The sequence below is a fragment of the Pelobates fuscus genome, chromosome 2 (assembly GCF_036172605.1).
Source record: "Pelobates fuscus isolate aPelFus1 chromosome 2, aPelFus1.pri, whole genome shotgun sequence".
NCBI classification, from domain to species: domain Eukaryota; kingdom Metazoa; phylum Chordata; class Amphibia; order Anura; family Pelobatidae; genus Pelobates; species Pelobates fuscus.
Genome location: NC_086318.1, coordinates 414,383,826 through 414,404,134, shown reverse-complemented (window position 1 = coordinate 414,404,134; position 20,309 = coordinate 414,383,826). Strand labels below are relative to the sequence as shown.

Sequence of the window (20,309 nt, the reverse complement as noted above, 5' to 3'; positions counted from 1 at the left end):
AGGGTGTGTATCAGTTGCGTTCTGTGAAGGTACTGCTGGCCAGACTCATTCTGGTGTTGCATCAACACTTACACACCCTGTTAACGTATCAGAAGGGACTAATATAGTATCCTACACTTCACCATGCATGTCCTACCCATATCTTTCACTGAACACGGATTTGGTGAGTAGCATCAGTGGGCCACCTGGAGATAGACAGTGTGTCTTCTCTGTGGTTTCTTCTCAACAGCCAACCTCCGAGTATCTCATGTCAAAGAGCAACATTGCGAATTGTGACATGAGTGGTCTTAATTGTCCGACTCCTCCTTGTCTGCCCACTGATGAAGTAGATTCTTCGATAATAGTATCTGAAGATCATCAAGGCATTTGGTATGAATATGGTTGTGTGTGAAAATAGTATGATCGACGACACTGTTGCAATACAACCAAACTTGGAAACTGTCATGGTTGATAAATTAGCCTGAAAAGAATATAGGGGTCGCTGCATGAAGCATCAATTCATGTTGTTTGTTACGCATGTTGAAAGCCTCGCTGACCCTCCACATGCTTGTGTATGTGACAGACTTAGTAATACTCAACATGACTCTTTGACCTGAGGCCTATTTTATCATCCTGAACAATTTTGTTGAGTCGTCAAATGTGTATTGACCTTCTGGTCCATTCAGAGCACAATTTTCAGAGACCTAGCACTATTTTGAATCATATCTTCTAATGCTCTTTTTTTTTTTTTTTTTTTTTATAAAGCATATACTGAATTACTTTCATAATTGTTTAAAAAAGTAAACTAAATAATGTATTATAGAATTTTTATACTTATTTAAATGTATCTAAAAATATAGCAACTATAAAGACTCACGTCCCTGCAGTAATATAATTATTCTAAACAAACATGTATTAACTGTCTACTACCTAAAATTATCCTAGCTGCAATAACATTGTGGCTTCCTTAATGAAAAATGTGATCTAGTCGCAAGCCGCAGTGACAGAATATTGCCGCTTAATGGGTTACTATTTGTAGTCATAATTTAAAAAAATTAAAATAGTCGTAAAGTTAATGAATAAGGGTATCTTATTTGACCACGGCAAGTTTAATTACTTACAGTATGCCTGGAATGGTTTGATGATTGTACAATGTTGAGTATCACAGGTCTCCCAACAGCAAATGTCTTCTCCTTTGTTTTTAAGTGCATGTTGGGGTGCGAGCATGACATCGGATCTCTCACTTATTATATGTTGGTCTGTATTTTAAGTTTTGCAAATCTTGATTAAAGGTGAAAAGTGTTAATCCATACTTTAAACAGGAAGTTTGCGTATTGCATTCTGATATTAATATCAGTCTAGGGTAGGAAGTTTTCCAAAAATAAATCTTAACTAATAATTATTGGGTTTTAAATGGAATCATTCTGCTTTGAAGCCTTTCTGTAATTCGGTAGAATATTATGTTATTTTCCTTTGTAGGTCTAAATAAGGAAACTGAAGAGTTTATATTTTTTTGCATTTTTTAAAACCGAGTACTCTGCCGGTTTTACAAGCATTCATTAATTTGTTATATTCGCATGAAACTACCCTTGCGAAGCTTGGGTTTATGTGCTGTACAAATTCAAGATAAGGAGATGGTAAAATATGTCAAAAACATATTTGATTATAGTATTTTGCCCTTAGTATATGACTGGATCCTTCAGCCATATACATACACGATTGGTCAGACAGTGTTTAAAAGCCATCAATTAGTCTCTATGATGTTTCCTGCTTCCCTCCCTGCACAGAAGCAGAAAAAGACTGTAGAGCCCAACTAATGAGATTTTCTCAATTCTTTTAAATGAAGTTTTATTCTGTGATACAATACAGTCAAGTTAATTGCTTGTATTATGTTTTTCTCCTTTAATCTGTATCTGTTAATGTCTTGATAACTACACTTCATGGCTGAAAGTATCTGGACACCTTTAATTAGTTGATTTAACTAATTTCTTTAGCCACAATCATTGCTAATAGGTGTATAAAATCGAGACACGCATATGTGCAATATACAAACACCGGCAGTAGGATTGCATTTTAGCCCATTCAAGGATGGATACAATAGGAGTGGTACAATAGTCAAATGTCACCTTTCCTTTCACTTACATTATCAGATTTTTACCATGCTTCATTCAACTTGAAGTGGTCTAATTATAAAGGGGAAACTTCTGGGAGCAACAACGACTGAACCACAAATTAGTAGGACACATAGGCTCACGAAAGGAGACGGATAGGCTGTTTTTGGTTGAAGAGTGTAGTTGCTCTAAATCGTTTGTCTCTTTAGAAGTCTCTGCATGTGAAATGTTTATTGAGAACTGCCTGAATTTTGTTTCTGATCTTGCACATCTACATTTAAAATAAAAATCATTGCCTGTAATGCCAAGAAAGATCTTAGATTATGTATAGCTTGGCGCAGTTGGGTTTTTCTGGAATCACAGTTAGCCATTTGGTAGCCTACCTAAATCTTTTGAATTTAGAAAACTACCTGCCTGACTGGAAAGTCACAACTACAAAGCTTTATGGAGAATGAGTAAATCCATTGAAAATGTGGTAGAAGTTAACTGCCTACCTAGACCCCTGATCACAACCACACTGAACACGTTTGGGAGGAATGGGCCGCAAACTCAGGAAATCACCCAACATGACTGTCCGTACTAATGCTGTAATGGGTGAATGGCAGTGAATTTGAAAATGTTTCAACATCTAGCGCAAGCACTTCGGAAAATAGAGAAATAGAGGAATTGTTTACAACAGCAAAGTAACCAACTGCATTCTAACATCTATGACATGGCATGTGGTGATTGACCAGCACGTGTCCACATACCTTTTGCCATATAGTCTACCTATATGCATGCTATGCTCCATATAAAATTAGTCTGGCTTTCTGTATATTTAGAATGTGTTTGTACATATAAATAATTTGTTTTCTTCACGCATGGGAATCCACTCAGCTAAACCTGCTAAACAGTGCTACGCATGAAATTCACCACGTTCTAAAACGCCAGGAATAGTTTGTTGTAAGCTATGAAACAAGGATGTATTTGTATGTATCAGTATGGTTACTGGTTATAATTACTCACAATGTTAATTTTTTTTTAATAATGATCTTACATCCCTGCTTCTGATTTATTTCGTATAACTTTTGTTTTAATTGGGTCAGAAAATGATCTCCTTAGTTGATGAAAAAGTGCAAGGCCACTATAGCGAAGCTATCTGTTGTTCCTGGCTGTGAAATATTTGATACTGAGCTAAGAATTGCATCAATCTCCACAGTAGGCCAACAATCTAAAATAGAACTCATTGTGCAGCCAATCAATGACTAAATGAGAAAAACTGGATGTTTCTTATGTGGCTGCAGAGAGTGCCAATCCAATTACTTACCTTCACTTATATGCACATAACCCAACCCAACCTCCATAGCTTGAGTTAATGTGTGACCCATGTAAAATTATTTCGTAGCAGAGTATATTCTTTTTGGGAATCCCAAATGGAATGTTCCTGTTATAACCTCTATGATCCACTTGTGTCAAACAGAAAGACACTTATAACGAAGACCGGTCTATTTTGGGCCTGGTCACCTGTGTAGTTGTTGAGTGCAAGCAGATGAGGCCAGTGTATTAAGCTTCTTGGAATTTGCTGGGCTATACGTTACCTGAAAGCATATGTACAATTTCAACCTTATCAATGACTAAACCTGCTTTTCTCCTGCAGATGTGGAGGCAACACAAGAAATCAGGCTATCAAAAAGCAGGTCTAGAGAACAGCAAACCCCTTAATTTAGTCAGCCAGTTCAAGTGATATACCAAGTGGTGAGTTTCTTGCCCGTGTTGTTAATGAGTTGAGCCAGTTCTCATTTACAAGAGGCTAATAACTTTCCATGATTCATGGCTAAAGCATTAACACTGCGTCCTTTGCTCTGTACCTTGCTTGCGTTTGATTTGTTATCTGCTGTTAAATCCTGGGCATGTTGCTGCAATGAAGAAAATGCATGAATTTGGATGTAATGCAACTGCACAAGATCATTTCCTTAAATGCATGGAATAGACTATTTACTAGGAGTAATTATTTCTAATTAAATCTTCTTCAAACTGGAGCCGTACAAGAGGTGATGCTCATAGGAAATTAATTCCTACCTTGGGTTTACAATATTATTAAATATTTTAAATTTCAAAAAATCAACGAAGAAACAAATAATCAAGTTGTTTCTACAAGTAAGAGCGAAGTGTCATAGATTTTCATTAAAATTGAGCTGTAACTCCCCGGGATTTTTCATTTATTCATACAGAGATGTGTTTGTAAGGTCTAAAATATAAAATGAAATGTACTCCCCTCCAGTGGCGGCTGGTAAAGTTTTAAATGGTGGGGCGCCAGACTGTTTCAACTAAGCCACAGCATGAGTGTCTCAGGTCTCCGCTGTAGAGGGGCTGAGCACTTTAAAGAAGATTTTGGGTATGTGCAGTGCTCTGTCAGAAAAGCCCACTTTCTCTGTCACCCTTAGGCTTCCCTGGCTTTATATATATTAATTATATTGATTTTCAATGTTTTATTCAATGGTATGACTACCATAGAAATGAAGATGAGATTATGGAATATTTAACTAGTCATGTAACTTTAGAGAACATTCTCTGTACTCCCCCATTTATCTGGGCGACAGGATGTGTCATTGATTTTAGGTCCCACACTTTCTCGTAGGTAAATTATCTACGGTAACCTTTACAGAAACCACACCATTCTACTCAAAGTAGCTAACCGTGATATTGCATTACAGTCTGAATACAAATATCATAATATACACGTCTGTCTCTACTAATAATTCTAGTTTGAGGTGAAGTACAAAGGACAGGTATGAATCCGTGGGAGCATTTTCCTTACCTTAAAGCCTAACTCAGGGGTAGGCAACCTTCGGCACTCAGGATGTGGACTATATCTCCCTTGATACTTTGTCAGCCCTATGGCTGTAACAGCATTATGGGAAATGTAGTCTACAACATCTAGAGTACTGAAGGTTGCCTACTCCTGCCCTACCTATTGGAAAAAAACATGCACCTTTAGACTAAATACCTCAATATAATCTCTAATGCTAACCCATATTAGAACTGCTAACCCAAATGCCCAACCTCTTTTTAAAATGTATACATTAGCCAACCGGATGATCTGTGGTCCAATCCATTGCTTCTCATAGATTGCCACATTTAGCCAACCCAGAGCTTTGGTGCTTGGTGTCCTTAATCCATTTATGGAGATTCTGATCTGATTAGGAAACGGAAGGTGGAATGCTGGACTTCACATAGCTCTGAACATTCGTGTTAAACCTTAAACCAACAGTTTGAAAGGAATGCTTTACTTAACCAATATCTAAAGGAATAAATAGAAGGGAGTCTTTTAACCCCTTAAGGACACATGACATGTCTGACATGTCATAATTCCTTTTTATTCCAGAAGTTTGGTCCTTAAGGGGTTAAAGTATGCTTAGCAGACACTATAGATTGGCACCTTTTAACTTTCTCCTTTCTGCATGCATTAACCTCTTCTCTTTGTAACTATTCTCTGTGTCACTGTACATCTTTCTTATATATTTTTTTTCTTCTCTTCCTTTCCTGCTCTCAACTCGACACAGAGAGAAAAGTGTCCTTCAATTTGTCATTGAGAAGTTTTTGTTTCTGAAGTAGCAACGCGTCCAAGCCTCTGAATGCCAATCAGAGAACTTAATTGCAGAGCTCCACAGTAGAGCTTGGAAGTCTTTCAAACTTTCTTTCCTTGAATCAAGGAGTTCTGCTGGAGTGAAAATCAAAATAAATACATAAACCAGAGACGTCTTAAAGTGTTTCCTGCATTTTGCACTGGGAAAATGTTCGGCAGTCCTGCTCAGGACGGACTGTGTGTTTGAGGACCTGCATTCCCTTATGAACTAATCCTTTCTGGCTTCTGATCATTGGCTTAAAGTAGTTGCACCAATTTCTTTTTTTATTCTAAGAACAAGAAGAAAAAAAAAATGTCTTGCTTTTTTAAATTTTTTTTATTTTTTTTTGCAAAATCAAAGCTTCCTGGCATAATCACTGCCTCATGTGATTCACATATATATTGCATGTAGATGCATTAAAATAAAAACGTATGCTGCGCTTACGAACGTTGAAATCACAAGTCTACGTGCTTGGTTCCAGCCACAGACACACTCATGCTTTGTGATATTTGGCACCTTTTAACGTTTTGTACCTACGTGTAAGTAGGTAACAGTATTATGGATTTTGGGTTCCACTCCTCCTGAGAGGCACCATGCCAAGTGCCACTGTTGTTTTGGCACATTTTGCCTCTAGCATTAATATTAGGCTCTTCATATATACCGTATAACAAGATCTTACCGTGTTTATTCCATTAGACTTTTAATCCAAGAACATTTTACAGAACTTTACAAATGACAATGATGTTCCTGCACTGAAAATGTTAGTGAATGGGGGAAAGAAACAGAGAATCGATGTATGGCGTACGTGTCCTCCTCCTGGGCACGTAATAAGCAGTCTTTATCTTGTCACAACGACGGATGTCAGTGTGTTTTTATCTAATGGGAATCCATGTTTTAAATTGGTTAACCAGTTTTGGTTAAAAGGTGAGTGTGTTTTCATAATTTGGGTGTGTTGAACTTTACTGTACGATATTGTTTCAGTGGCAAAAATGGATCTTAATTTAAACCGTTATGTCTTTTAATTATTTCCCATGTGTTTGCTTATTGGTTCTTGCAGGACAATGTACATAACTGCATTTAAGACAACAAAAGACGTTTCACTATTATGTTTGTTATTAAAAAAAACAACAAAAACTATTTCTTCTTCTTCATTTACAATATACATTGATATTATAGCCACGAGTTCTATTTAATTGTTTATGTTTTAGATCCTCCATGAAAAAAAACACACGATCATTCGTATCCATTACATTACGTACCGTTCACTTTGATCAACTGCAAAGAGTCTGCAATATGGTAACACAGTTCAGAAGTTCGTTTCTGTTTCGTTGTGTTGCTGTTATTGTACACATATTATATTAAACCTGAGGAGATAATTCTATCAATACTCTGCATATTGTAACAGAATTCCTAGCAAATGTATATATTTTATGAAAAATATATGTAAGGATAAAAGTACTTCCCCCTCCCACCCCCCGTCAGTCTTACTGTGAGATCCTAATTTCCACTTTAAAATGTTAATAAACCTGAGCAATTCTATTGCAGCAAATGCAATATCTTATGGTATACATGTCAATAGCTAAATTATTTGTATAATAAGTGATTTCAGATTATCTATTGCAATATATATAGGCATATATTGGGGTAAATTGCAATCTGTTTGATCTTTATTGATACGTTAACGGCTGCCAATGTTGAAGAGATTGAAATCTCACAGTTTTCACACATTTCGACAACAATTTTAACATTATTGGTTCATTAAAAATATGGTCCAATAAATTACGTTGGACACAAGTTTCAGCAATCAATTCTTCCAGTGAATAGTTATTAACACTGGAACTGAACCATCGGTTTGCGTATTAAATTAAAACCTCTAAGAAATTGAAAAACACTTTTGCAAAATTTAACCAATACCTCAACTATTGTGTTTGCACAATAGCAAAATGACCGTCACTAATTCCTCCCCTGAATTAATGACAAGTACAAGCAGTATTAATTAACAATTTCTTGTTAATCAATTAAACTAATACAAAAACTGTAAGCACTGTGACTTCAATAGAAAACTGTGAAATTCGTAACATAACGTTAATATCACTTTAGTTGTTAAGGTGGTGGGATTGTCTGGGTGCCTTATAACATTCAGGGGTTGAACTGTTTGGCAATGGTTTAATCCCAAAGTTGGGGCTAAGGTACTTCTGCCTCCCACCTTCCATTCCTCTCACTGCAGTATGAGGAAGGGTTAGCTGAGCAGCTGGTAAAGGGCCAAGGGAATCAGCTGACCCAGAACCACAGCTTGGGGTTGCTTTAAACCCTAAAGGTAAGAAGACTCCTAGATACACATGTATTTATAACAACGATTTAATGTGATTAAAGGGACACTATAGGCACCCAGACCACGAGAGAGAGATTTATATTGCTTAGTTCAATTAGGTCTCTCGATAATCAGAGACTCAATATTTAAATTATGGTATCTACTTCTATCTCCTATTAAAATTACACAATAAGGCCCATACTATGATCAGTCCAAATACAGAATGATGAAAAACAAAATAAAAGGGCAAAGGGGTGAGTTGTGGGAGTTGCAGTTTGTCAGGAGGATGAGCCTGGTGGCAGCATTCTTAACAAACTAAAGAGCGGCAATGCGGGTATCTGGAAGAATGCTGAGCAGTGAGTTACAATAGTTATGTTGGGAAATGATGAGTGCATAAACAAGTGCCTTAAATAAAAGGACGAACGGGCAGAATATTTTTAAGGTGGACGTTACAGGATTTGGAGACAGACTGGATGTGAGGAGAAGTTACAAATCACAGACTCTGGTCGAGGACATCACAAAATTAGGGGCCTCGGCTTATATTCGGGGCGGCTTATACGGTATGTCATTATAATAGTTTGTTATAGTAGTTTCTAACATTGTACACGTTTTGTTATAATGTCCACACTACTGCTGTTCATGGTCCTTACATACACGTTTTCTTCTTGATGAACCTACAAGTTAAAAACATTGTAAACCTAGTTTTTCAACTAAATTATCAGAAACATTTCAATGGTGGTAGATAACATGTACTAACTGTAACAATGTATATTATAGTATTAGAATTAAATGTATTTCTTAGGAGCTGTGCCAGAGTTCTAGATACATTAAAGGACCACTCTAGGCACCCAGACCACTTCAGCTTAATGAAGTGGTCTGGGTGCCAGGTCCAGCTAGCTTTTACCCTTTTTTTTTTTTATAAACATAGCAGTTTCAGAGAAACTGCTATGTTTATACTGAGGGTTAAGCCAGCCTCCAGAGCCTCTAGTAAAAATCACAGTGAGAGCATGCAAGCGTCCATAGGAAAGCATTATGAATGCTTTCCTATGTGATCGGCTGAATGCGAGTGCGGCTCCTGCCGCGCATGCGCATTCAGCCGATGACGTCGCGAGGAAGAAGAAGAGGAGGAGGAGGAAAGCTCCCCGCCCGGCGCTTGAGAAAGAGGTAAGTTTAACCCCTTCCTCCCCTCAGAGCCCGGCGGGAGTGGGTCCCTGAGGGTGGGGGCACCCTCAGGGCACTCTAGTGCCAGGAAAACGAGAGTGTTTTCCTGGCACTAGAGTGGTCCTTTAACAGAGTGGACGTAGACTATGCTGTGATTAACGAATACAAGAATACAGTAGGTGAACTTAAAGTCTCTAGATGGATATTATATGGGAGCATCAGAAACACATACATATGTAGCATTCAGTCATATTTGCGATTATGATTTGAGTATTCTCCTGACAATCTATAAGCACCATCACATGACCACCATTTTGAGGAAAGGACATCAAGGATATAGAGGTAAAAGGACAATCCAGAACCATAAAGCACTTGGTGAGTGCTTAAAGTGTGAATAGAAAACCCCTTTGTTTCATTTTTAAAAAAAGATTTTAATAGAAATTGATACTTTTTTAAAATTAACCTTGTTACAACCACCTCCTCCTCCTCCCTGGCTGTCAGACAAAATAACCTGTTTCTTCCTGGTTTGGTTCGCTCAGTGAAGGTAAACTCGAGGCAGCAATTGCCCAGAGCACCTGTCTTTCAAATACTTCTCATTGAGCTGCATTGTGAAGTCTGTGATTGGACAGCCACAGAGAGTCTGGGCGGGGTTAGAAGGGGAGGGCTTGCAAAGGCTGCAGACAGAGCTTCAGATTTTGCAAGCTGTTTTTAGATATCTCACTGAAAAACAATGCATTATAAAATGTAAACATTGTTTCATTGGAGACATATCTACTAAACAGTGTTTTTATTTTGCATTTTGGCAGTGAAGAGTTCCTTTAAATAAATGGAAGACGTTTGTAACATGCTTCATGAACCCACATCAGTGCCATATTCTCACACTTGCGCAAGAGCACAACACTTATGTATATGGAGGATCCAGCAAGACCCTCCATAGATATTACCACACGAGTGAGACAATGCCTTTTTTTCCCCAACAAAACTATCGCTAACAGCGATGGTACTGTAAAATTTGGTCGGGAATTTATCATAACGCAGAGGGGCTAGTGGGAACCACACTCAATCCCAACGGCTAAGGGTGCTCCGGATCAGGACCAGCAATCCCAGGATAATGTACAAAAAAAGAGAAGACCACAGGCACTCCAAATTAAAGACGTATGCAGATTTATTGGAAAAAATGCAACGCCAAGCAACGTTTCGACCAACAGAGGTCTTTTTCAAGCTTGAAAAAGACCTCTGTTGGTCAAAACGTTGCTTGGCATTGCATTTTTTCCAATAAATCTGCATACGGCTTTAATTTGGAGTGCCTGTGGTCTTCTCTTTTTTGGGAATTTATCATAAGACTTATTTAGCCTGACTTGGTATTTTATTAAAATTCCATTACAGTCTTTGAGCATTTCATAAAGATAAAACCTTCATGAAAAACTGCTTTCAACTTAAAGGAAATCTAGATTTAATTAACTTTCTATAACACTACTGAGCTTTTTACATCAGCAAATACTTTATGGGCACAATCAGGGTTTCTGTCAGCCGTTTAACTGTGTAAGAAATCAGGGTTTCTGTCAGCTTACTTGTGTAAGAAAATAACAGTTTGACTAGAGCTCACAGTAACCCAAGTCATAACACGTAGAGTATTTGAGGAGAAACAATATGAACCAGAGTACATTGGAGGGAGGCACAGAAGAGTTTTATCATCCAATACCATCGCTGGAATATGTTATAAAATGTAAATATTACTATAAAAAAGTCATGTTTCACACAACAGTTGGAACAGAATAAATGTATTTTCTTTTCCTAGTGTTAATTTTTTTATGTATCAAACTGTATCAGTATAGGTTCATGTCCAGTTTTTTTCAGAAAACTCATGAATTCCTCCGGAGTCAGACCCATGGTGGCAGAATTGGTCATTGGGTGGAAGTAAAGCCTCTCATGACCACCTTCAAGAAATGAAGCATCTAGTACGAACTTCACATCTCCTTTGTCACAAAACAGGGCTAGCGGTGTGGCACATCCCTGGCCTACTTTAAGCTTCTCCAGCATAGCTGTTTCATCGGCAAAGCGAAGATTTCCACTGCCAACATTCAACTTCTTGGCAAGGTCGTTGAGATTTACTTGTCGGTCATGTAAAACTGTCACCAACCAGAACCCTTTCTTTTTCTTGTCTTTGAGAAAGAGATTTTTACTGTGTGCCCCTTGCAAGTGCTCTACATGAGGCATCATCTCTTCCACTGTAAACACCTGCAAAACACAAATGTAACATGGACAATTCAAACACTCCAGCCTACATTTAGTCCATGTTTTTTTTTTAATGCATGATACAAATGGTTCAAAAAAATATGTATGTAAAATAAATGAAACCTACATTTGAATATCCTGCAAAATTCCAGACTGTAAAGAATTCGCAATACGTTTTCACCAAAGCAGGAAATGACTTGTTGCAACTATCCTGAACTGCTGGTATGCTTTGAGGTCCTGGGTTGAGAAACACTGCTTTATGGGCACAGCAATGGGTGCTATATGTGGCAGTTCAAAATTACTGGAGTACACCTCCCAGAAACCTAAATCATTGCATTTGATATAGTGAAGAGTTCACCATAAGAAAGCTGTAGAATAAGATGGTAAATGTCCTGATGTCCTTGGTGGAAATTACACAAGCATCAGTCAGTGATACACATACAGCTAGAGGTGTTGATACTTTAAACAGTTGTACTGTCAGCATGGCTCGCTACATGCTTTTTCTAAAGTGCCTATACATAAGCACCTTTTTTGTGAGTATGTTTATTCTCCACTTGAATGGAGAACGTGGACCATTAGATGTAGTTGAACTTCTAGAGCAGGGATAGGCAACCTTCGGCACTCCAGATGTTGTGGACTACATCCCTCATAATGCTGGCAAAGCATCACGGAAGGTGTAGTCCAAAACATCTGAAGTGCCGAAGGTTGCCTATGCCTGTTCTAGAGCAAAACAGAAAAACCTGTAAGTTTGTAGAAAGGTGGGTCTATGGGGTTTGTAACTGACTTGAGAATCTTTGGTAATCTAAATCATTAATCCGTTCAAACAATGCATTTTGTTAACCCCGGTCCCTGCATTGTGATATTTTATTAATGCAGTGTATTAATCCCAAGTTCCAAATGGCTACTGGCATCATTGCTGGTTTTGTTATTTTTATTCCCATCGGAAACTGTTGCAGATGGTTTTAAAAGTGTGATACCATTCAAATATCACTACTTCAATTTACACACAAAAAATCTAATTATTTTCATCTAAACATGTTATAATAATAATTTTGGAGTATAGTTTTAAAATGATTATGTAAACCAGGGGTACCCGAAAGGTAGATCCCCAGATATTGTACAACTACAACTTCCATGATACTCTGTATGCCTTAAGAATGACAAAGCATCATAGAAGCTGTAGTTTTATAACATCTGGGGATCTACGTTTTGGGTACCCCTGGTGTAAACAAATAATTAGATGATTTCAAGGGACACTATAGTCACCCAGATCACTTCATCTCATTGAAGTGGTCTGGGTGCAGTGTCTAAGATTCACTCAGCCCTGCAATCTAAATCACAGCAGTTATTAAAAAACGGTAATAATTACATTGCAGGACTAAAACTACCTCTAGTGGTTGTCAATCAGACCGCAACTGACACTGGATGTCCTCACACTATGCAGCATGAGCACATCCAGCATTGAAGTAATGCTTTCCTATGGGGAGGGCCCAATGCGCTCGCAGGGCTCACCACGCATCAGCCCCCCAAGTCGGAAAAGGCCCGACCCAGCGCAGAGGGACATCGGCACTGGAATCAGGTAAGAATCTAAAGGGGTTGTTTGTTTTTTTTAACCCTTTAGCTGCCGGAAGGGAGGAGGCATCTATAGTGTGTGGAACACAGATTTGCATTCCTAACACTACAGCATCTCTTTCAGTCTCTTCATGGGGAAATAGCCAATCAGAGGCTTCTGAAGGGCTCCCTCTGCACGCGCGTGCAGCCTTGTGCTATGAGGTATAGATGCTGGTCTGAGGTATGCGCGGGGAGGCAGGCGCACTCAAGTAGAGCACGCCTGTCACTTCAAGCAGGAAGAAACAGCCCTCAATCTAAGGTGACAAAACGTGACAGATGCTCTAAAGTAAAACCTTCTAGGAAATCTGCCACCAGGAAATTTTACCAGGACGGACGATACAAAATCACCACACTACCAAAAATGGCCGGTGTTTTTCTCTGACTAGATTCAGAGTTTGGTGAGAGAAATGGAGCCAGAATATACACCTCAATTCTACAAAGCAAGCACTCACATTGTTATACACACACACACAATGACACATACCCAGACACAGTGACATGCACATTCATAGCAGACACAGTCACGGTATGCACACACACAGACAATGACACTGCTGCACATGCAATGAGACATAGTACACAAATTTAGAAAACGAAAAAATTCCCCTTAGCCCTAGATCGACAAGGTTCAATCTGTGGTTAGGGAAATGGGTCAGAGTGGGTGGTACCAGCTCCACCTAATGGGCATGAACCCTTAATTGTAGATATAATGAAAGCGCACTGTATGCTGTGGTAGTGCCCCTTAAGAAAGAGGGAGACTACCCAGCAAGCTGGTAAAATGACAGATAATTATTGGTATGAGCCTAATCTATCTTTAGATTAGGAGTCCAGTGGATAGGGGTAAGCTAGGGGAATAAAAATATATATAGGAGAAAGCAGCAATAGATGGTGCTGGAAGTAATGGATACAGTGTAAGAGAAAGTATCTCTTCATCAACAGTGTTACAATGAAACTTTATTGACTGCTTATAGGGAGAGATACACTTGCCACTGTGTGTCCATACATACTTCTGTAACCTATAAATGAATGGAAAGTCTGTCCCTGGTATGCAAAATGAATACTTTGTTCAGAGTGCTATTACCAGGGAAGTAAACGACAATCAACCCCTAGGCCGTGTGGTCTCTTAAAAATATAGGTCGTGCCGTCTATAAGTATAACAGTGAGAGGCACAGACTTCCATGGGGAAAGGAAAAGAGACAACGTTTAACCAATGCAAATGCACAGTGGTACAGTAGAGGAAAGGATGTCTGATGACAAATACAGTTAGCGATAATAGTACTTAATGATAAGAGGAAAATCTCTTTGATAACACAATTCGATCGCTAGACTGCTGTGGTTCTCTTAACTTCCAATGTAGTCCCTTAAATCTGTTAATCGTGCCGTCTACACATATAACGAATGAGGGGCACAGTATTCAATAGGGAAAAGAAGACAGAGAAAAACATATAACCAGTACTGATGTATAGAAATACAGTAGAAAGGGAGGATGTCTGCTGTCAGACACAGGCAGCGATAATAGTAAAGTGAAACATGAGAAAATCAGTCCCAAGTAACACCAATTATTCGTTAAACTGCTTAAAGTCCCTTTACTTCTGCTAATAAACACCTTCGTGGGTGTTCTAACGCTAAAAGGTTAAACTAGATACTGATCCTATCCATGATATCGGACTCCAGACCAAGATATAAATGATCAATAAGAGTGGTTAGAAAAAATTAAACATAATGAGAAAAGTGCAGAGAGGGGTATCCCTTGGTGCATATTCAGTGGTGCTAAGTGCAGTGTCAAATTGCCGTGAGTGGGAATACCCCTCGTCCTAACCCGACGCGCGTTTCGGAGTCTGAAAACTCCTTCGTCAGGGGTGAAAGTTACCGCCAGAACCCCCCGGCATTTAAATGCTGAGTGGCCAATCATGAAGGAGGTGACTTGATCGTCATCAGTGACGTGGTGTCTTCACGTGAGCGTCATGTGGGTGGAGACTAATAGCTTCCACGTCAAATGATTGACACATGTACCTCGCTCAGTGAAAGTAATTTCGTAATCCCGGTGTACCAGTGCATTACCGGTTAAATGATTGATCCTGTGTAAGTTTAATGCTGGTAAGCCTTCCAAACATATGGCGGTCAGCAAATACCCTCCTGAAATTTTGTATATGTATATATTTTATATCATGTAATACAGTCACTACTTCCTAAGAGTGTTCTATGGAAGGTGGAAACATGGCATAGGATACGATTAATTATGTATATCATAAATAACGGAGGGTCCTCTCATAATCTTATATCTGGTATATATGGAGAAATCACTGGAGCATAAAAATATAAATTTATATTTATTTATGGGGGGAAATCTCCCCTAGTTCGTCAGTGAAGAGTCCATTACCCACAAAAGGGAACCATAATGTAGAATGGTTTTGATAAGATAGGGAGAGAGGCGAAAGGGGGGGGGGGGAAATGGGCGGTAATTATAGGACAAAATAATGTCCTATAGTTCAAATCATAACACAGTAATATGTGAAGAAAATAATAATAATAATATTGAACAAAAAATCCCGTGAATTGATCAAAGAATGAATAAAAAATATTATAATTAAAGATAGATGAAGTAGGCTATTTACAAATATACAAAATAGATGTATGTATTGTCGGAAGAGACTTCTAGATGAAAGGAGAGTATGAAAAGCCCTCATTAAGACCTTTAGGAGACAGAGTTTTCAGGCGATAGATCCAATAGCATTCGCGTCTTCTTAGACGCTGGTCCCAGTTGCCTTTCCTCTGGTCCTGTTTAATTAATTCGATGCCTTGAAATTTGAGGGTATTGATGTCTCCGTTATGGACTGTTTTCACATGCCTGGAGACAGATGTTTCTATATTTCTGGTTGTTTTGACTGAGTTTATGTGTTCCAAAATGCGTTTCTTAAATGGTCTGAAAGTTTTTCCCACGTACATCACATGGCATTGGCATGTGATGAGATATATCACACCCTTCGAATTGCAATTAAAGAAGGAGGGTGAGGTGAAGTTTTCGGTGTTAGAGCTATTGCTGAAATTTTTTGAGTTGGTATTGATGTACCTGCAGGCTTTACACCTACCGCATTTGTAGGTGCCTTTAATTTTTGGCGACAGCCAGTGAGTGGGAGGTTTATTCATTTGAAAGTGGCTATGCACCAAAATATCTTTCAAATTATTGCCCCTTCTGGCTGTCAAAGAGGCATAAGAAGGGAGGGCATCTCTAAGATGTGTGTCACTACCACAGCATACAGGGGCACTACCACAGCATACAGTGCGCTTTCATAGTACACAAATTGGAAGAAGTTTATTAGTAATTTATGGAATTTTTCCATTTCAGTTTTATTTTAAGTCACTCTTTCAGAAGTAATGTAACATTAGTTGAAGTTGTCCTGTGATGTCATTCATATATATATATATATATATATATATATATATATATAAAAAATTATGCCAATTAAAAGAAGGTAAATATACCTCTAATTCTAAAATGTTTTATTTGGTTGACCAACCTCTGGCTGGTTCAGCATGATGAGAGCTGAAAGCCCAATTCACCTACATTGACATGACTTGCATCTTTCTGCCTGTGCACACTGAGCTTGTAATACAGGAGAATCAGTGCTGTGCAGCCAATACTGCCTCTGTCTGGCTGAGCAGAACCTGAGTTGCAATGCAAGAGCCTCCTCTACCAGAATGACACGTGGCAGTCATAGACAAAGCCCCCAGAACTCCTGTAATTACTAACCCATTAGCTCTGGATGCTGGAATATACTGTAATGTAAAATAATAATTTAATGTATATATAGCATATCTGCCAATGAGTAAAATAATAATTTAATATATATATATATAGTATATCTGCCAGTGAGTAAAATAATAATAATTTTATATATATATATATATATATATAGTATATCTGCCAGTGAGTAAAATAATAATAATTTAATATATATATATAGCATATCTGCCAATGAGTAAAGTAATAATAATTTGATATATATATATATATAGTATATCTGCCAGTGAGTAAAATAATAATAATGTAATATATATATATATAGTATATCTGCCAATGAATACCAATATGGTCCAGACCCCCATGCATGGAGCTCTCTCTCACCCACCTCAGGGTGCTCCACACACACTGGCTGGATTCCCAGCTCCTGCAGGTAAGTGTCCAGCTCAGCCCGCAGCGCCCCCGCCATGCTCCCACTGGAACAGCTTCTTGGAAGGAACACGTGGACTGGGTGGACAAGAAATCACGCCTTTTTTTTTCTTCTTCAAATAACAAAACTTTATTACTATGATAACAATCATGCAATGAGTTCAAGTGTACATAGGCAGAGATGGGACCAGGTCCATTTAATAAAACTTTATTAGTATGAATAATGTTCAGGGGGATTTAGTGTGCACTTCTTCTGTGCAGGGATGGCTCACATCACATGCCCTTTGCCAGACTCCTGCAAGATGAGCCACTATGGGCAAACATTGGTGACAAAGAGGGGCTAAAGACGCACCTAACCCACCAAAAGCTCCCATCTTTAGAATAAATCCACAGGACCTGGTCCCACTGTGCTATTTTTCACTGTTGTTGCAAATAAGGCTAAAATAAAAAAAAAAGTGCTCCAAACTGACACTAAATCAATCAAGAATTCTGAAAATTAACAGTACTAGATGGATACAAAGAAACTATCTATTATAAGAACTGCCCACTAGATGTCAGTCTGTGTACAAATTAAACATGTTGCAATTGCTTATTTTTTATAAAGCTGTGATGTTTAATCCCGTATCTGTGGTAGGAAAGCGCACTCTGTATCTGTCAGACGCCAGCACACTAAGTGTAATAAGTATATATATAAATAGGTTATGGTGGGGAAAATTTTGATTGAAAACCCCTTCCATCTGAAGTCTGTGGGTAGTTAATACAATGTTAAATGAAAATCTGCACACCTGTCAAGCCATAAGACTTGCTTTTCCCACAGAAATCCCAAATCTGCAGTGATGTTACTACCGCAAAGGATTCTGGGTGGGCATATGCCAATTAGGTTAACAAAGAATCACTTTTTTGCCTCATTCCATTTTAACCCCTTAAGACCGCAGCCAAATGTACAAGTTGTGATCCAAAAAAAATGTAAACAAACCACAGAATTTTACTATATGTCTGTTCAACAATAATTTACCTCTTTCCTACTAAGTGCACCCACACTTATTATATATCATTTTGTTCAGGGGAAACAGGGCTTTCATTTAATATCAAACATTCATGTATGGAACTCCATTTTATATGAATAAAATCGAAAAAACGTGAAAAAAATATGAAATCTTGTTATTTTTCAATTTCAGCATGGCAATTTAACTGTTAATGTCAGAATACTATTCGGTTTTCCTGCAATAAAACATACATATTTGTATTCAGAAATGTCTCACGAGTAAAACAGTACCCCCCCATGTATAGGTTTTATGGGGTTTTGGAAAGTTACAGGGTCAAATATACGACTTGTTCATTATTTTATTTTCTGCATAGAAATTTGACAGATTGGTTTGAGTGACCTAGGTTGCCTTTAAGACCGTATGGCAGCCCAGAAATGAAAATTACCCCCATCATGGCATACCATTTGAAAAAGTAGACATCCCAGGGTATTCAAAATGGGGTATGGCCAGTCTTTTGTAGTAGCCACTTGGGCACAAACCCTAGCCAAAGTTAGCGTTTTTTTTTGTGTTTTCTTTTTTTTACATAAAATCTGTACTTTCACTGATAATATTATTGTTAGTATATAGTTTACTGCCCTGAAACACTCCTAGTTCTGCTCAGTGATGTCTCACGAGCGCCATGGTACCCCCCATGTATAGGTTTTATGGGGTTTTGGAAAGTTTCAGGGTCATATATACTGCTTATCCATTTATGCTTTTTCACCTTGAAATTTGTCAGATTAGTTTGCAGTGTCCAGGCTGCCTTTGAGACCGTATGGCAGCCAAGAAATGAAAATTACCCCCATCATGGCATACCATTTGAAAAAGTAGACATCCCAGGGTATTCAAAATGGGGTATGCCCAGTCTTTTCTAGTAGCCACTTGGGCACAAACCCTAGCCAAATTTAGTGTTTGTTTTTTTTTTTTGCATTTTTCACATAAAATCTGTACTTTCACTGATAATATTATTGTTAGTATATAGTTTACTGCCCTGAAACACTCCTAGTTCTGCTCAGTGAGGTCTCACGAGCGCCATGGTACCCCCCATGTATAGGTTTTATGGGGTTTTGGAAAGTTTCAGGGTCATATATACGGCTTATCCATTTATGCTTTTTCACCTTGAAATTTGTCAGATTAGTTTGCAGTGTCCAGGCTGCCTTTGAGACCGTATGGCCAGTGGTGTATCCTGGTTTTGTGCTGCCCTAGGCAGGTCAAAACTCAGGCGCCCCCCCTCCCCCCGCGGCCCCCCTCCTCCCGCGCCACCCCCACCCAACCTTTCCCCCCGCCCCGCATACTAAATACACACACACACATTCACTGACAGATACGCATACACTAGCTAACAGAAACACACACACACACTAACAGACACACTCACACTCAGTAACAGACAAACACACTCACTAACAGACACACACTAACAGACACACACTCACTCACTAGCAGACACACACACTCACTAACATACACACTCACTAACATACACACACAGTCAGACACAGACACACACACTAACAGACACAAACACTAACAGACACAAACACTAACAGACACACACACTAACAGACACACACAGAAACACTAACAGACACACACACTAACAGACACACACACTCACTAACATACACACACAGTCAGACACACACACACACACTAACAGACACACACACTAACAGACACAGACACACACACTAACAGACACAGACACACACTCACCCACCCACATTAACACATTTTTTTTAAATTTATTTTTAACACTTTTTTTTTTATTTATTTTTAACACGTTTTTTTTAAATTTATTTTTAACACATTTTTTTTTTAAATTTATTTTTAACACATTTTTTTTATATTTATTTTTAACACGTTTTTTTTTTTTTTTTTTTCAATTCTTTATTTAAACGTCGACCGGCACATTGCATCACAGTACTTTTGGCCTGCGCAGAGGCCCAATCACAAGAAGCATCTTAATAGTTGTATTACAGAAAGGAAGGGTATGTTAGTGCATATAATAATACATTGCATATGGCTTGCGCAGAAGCCTTTCAAGTATACCTTTGTGTTGTGCCAAGTCCACGTGTATTTAAGTTTTGTCACAATACG

At 38.4% G+C, this 20,309-nt stretch overlaps 2 protein-coding genes and 1 long non-coding RNA gene across 10 annotated transcripts in view; 1 reads left to right on the top strand and 2 right to left on the bottom strand.

The window, feature by feature from the left end:
• Positions 1-6,790, top strand: part of CCDC88A (coiled-coil domain containing 88A) — a 196,135-nt gene extending 189,345 nt beyond the window's left edge. For 7 of the 8 annotated variants that reach the window (XM_063443986.1, XM_063443988.1, XM_063443993.1 and 4 more), the window contains 2 exons: positions 3,727-3,824; positions 5,633-6,790. In XM_063443986.1, coding sequence (XP_063300056.1) covers positions 3,727-3,791 — 65 coding nt within the window. In that variant the 3' untranslated portion in view covers positions 3,792-3,824; positions 5,633-6,790. The remainder of the gene's footprint in view (positions 1-3,726; positions 3,825-5,632) is intronic. The other variant, XM_063443991.1, reaches the window with a different exon arrangement.
• A 3,149-nt stretch (positions 6,791-9,939) lies between these two features.
• LOC134585994 (uncharacterized) lies at positions 9,940-10,284 on the bottom strand. The gene is made up of 2 exons (XR_010086564.1): positions 10,096-10,284; positions 9,940-10,042 (listed from the first exon to the last, which is right to left on the bottom strand). It is a non-coding gene; the product is annotated as an uncharacterized LOC134585994 (long non-coding RNA).
• Positions 10,285-10,971: 687 nt separating this feature from the next.
• Positions 10,972-17,272, bottom strand: LOC134585993 (prolyl-tRNA synthetase associated domain-containing protein 1-like). The gene is made up of 2 exons (XM_063441491.1): positions 17,144-17,272; positions 10,972-11,405 (listed from the first exon to the last, which is right to left on the bottom strand). Exons 1-2 carry the CDS (start codon positions 17,222-17,224, stop codon positions 10,977-10,979), a joined length of 510 nt encoding a protein of 169 aa, XP_063297561.1. The 5' UTR covers positions 17,225-17,272; the 3' UTR covers positions 10,972-10,976.
• Positions 17,273-20,309: the final 3,037 nt, after the last annotated feature.

Bases quoted from the DNA above. Each gene is read 5' to 3' on its own strand.
- LOC134585993 (XM_063441491.1), bottom strand. From the start codon at position 17,224: ATGGCGGGGGCGCTGCGGGCTGAGCTGGACACTTACCTGCAGGAGCTG. The intron at 11,406-17,143 runs GTGGGTGAGAGA...TGTGTTTTGCAG, and splicing joins TGTGTGTGGAGCACCCTGAG to GTGTTTACAGTGGAAGAGAT.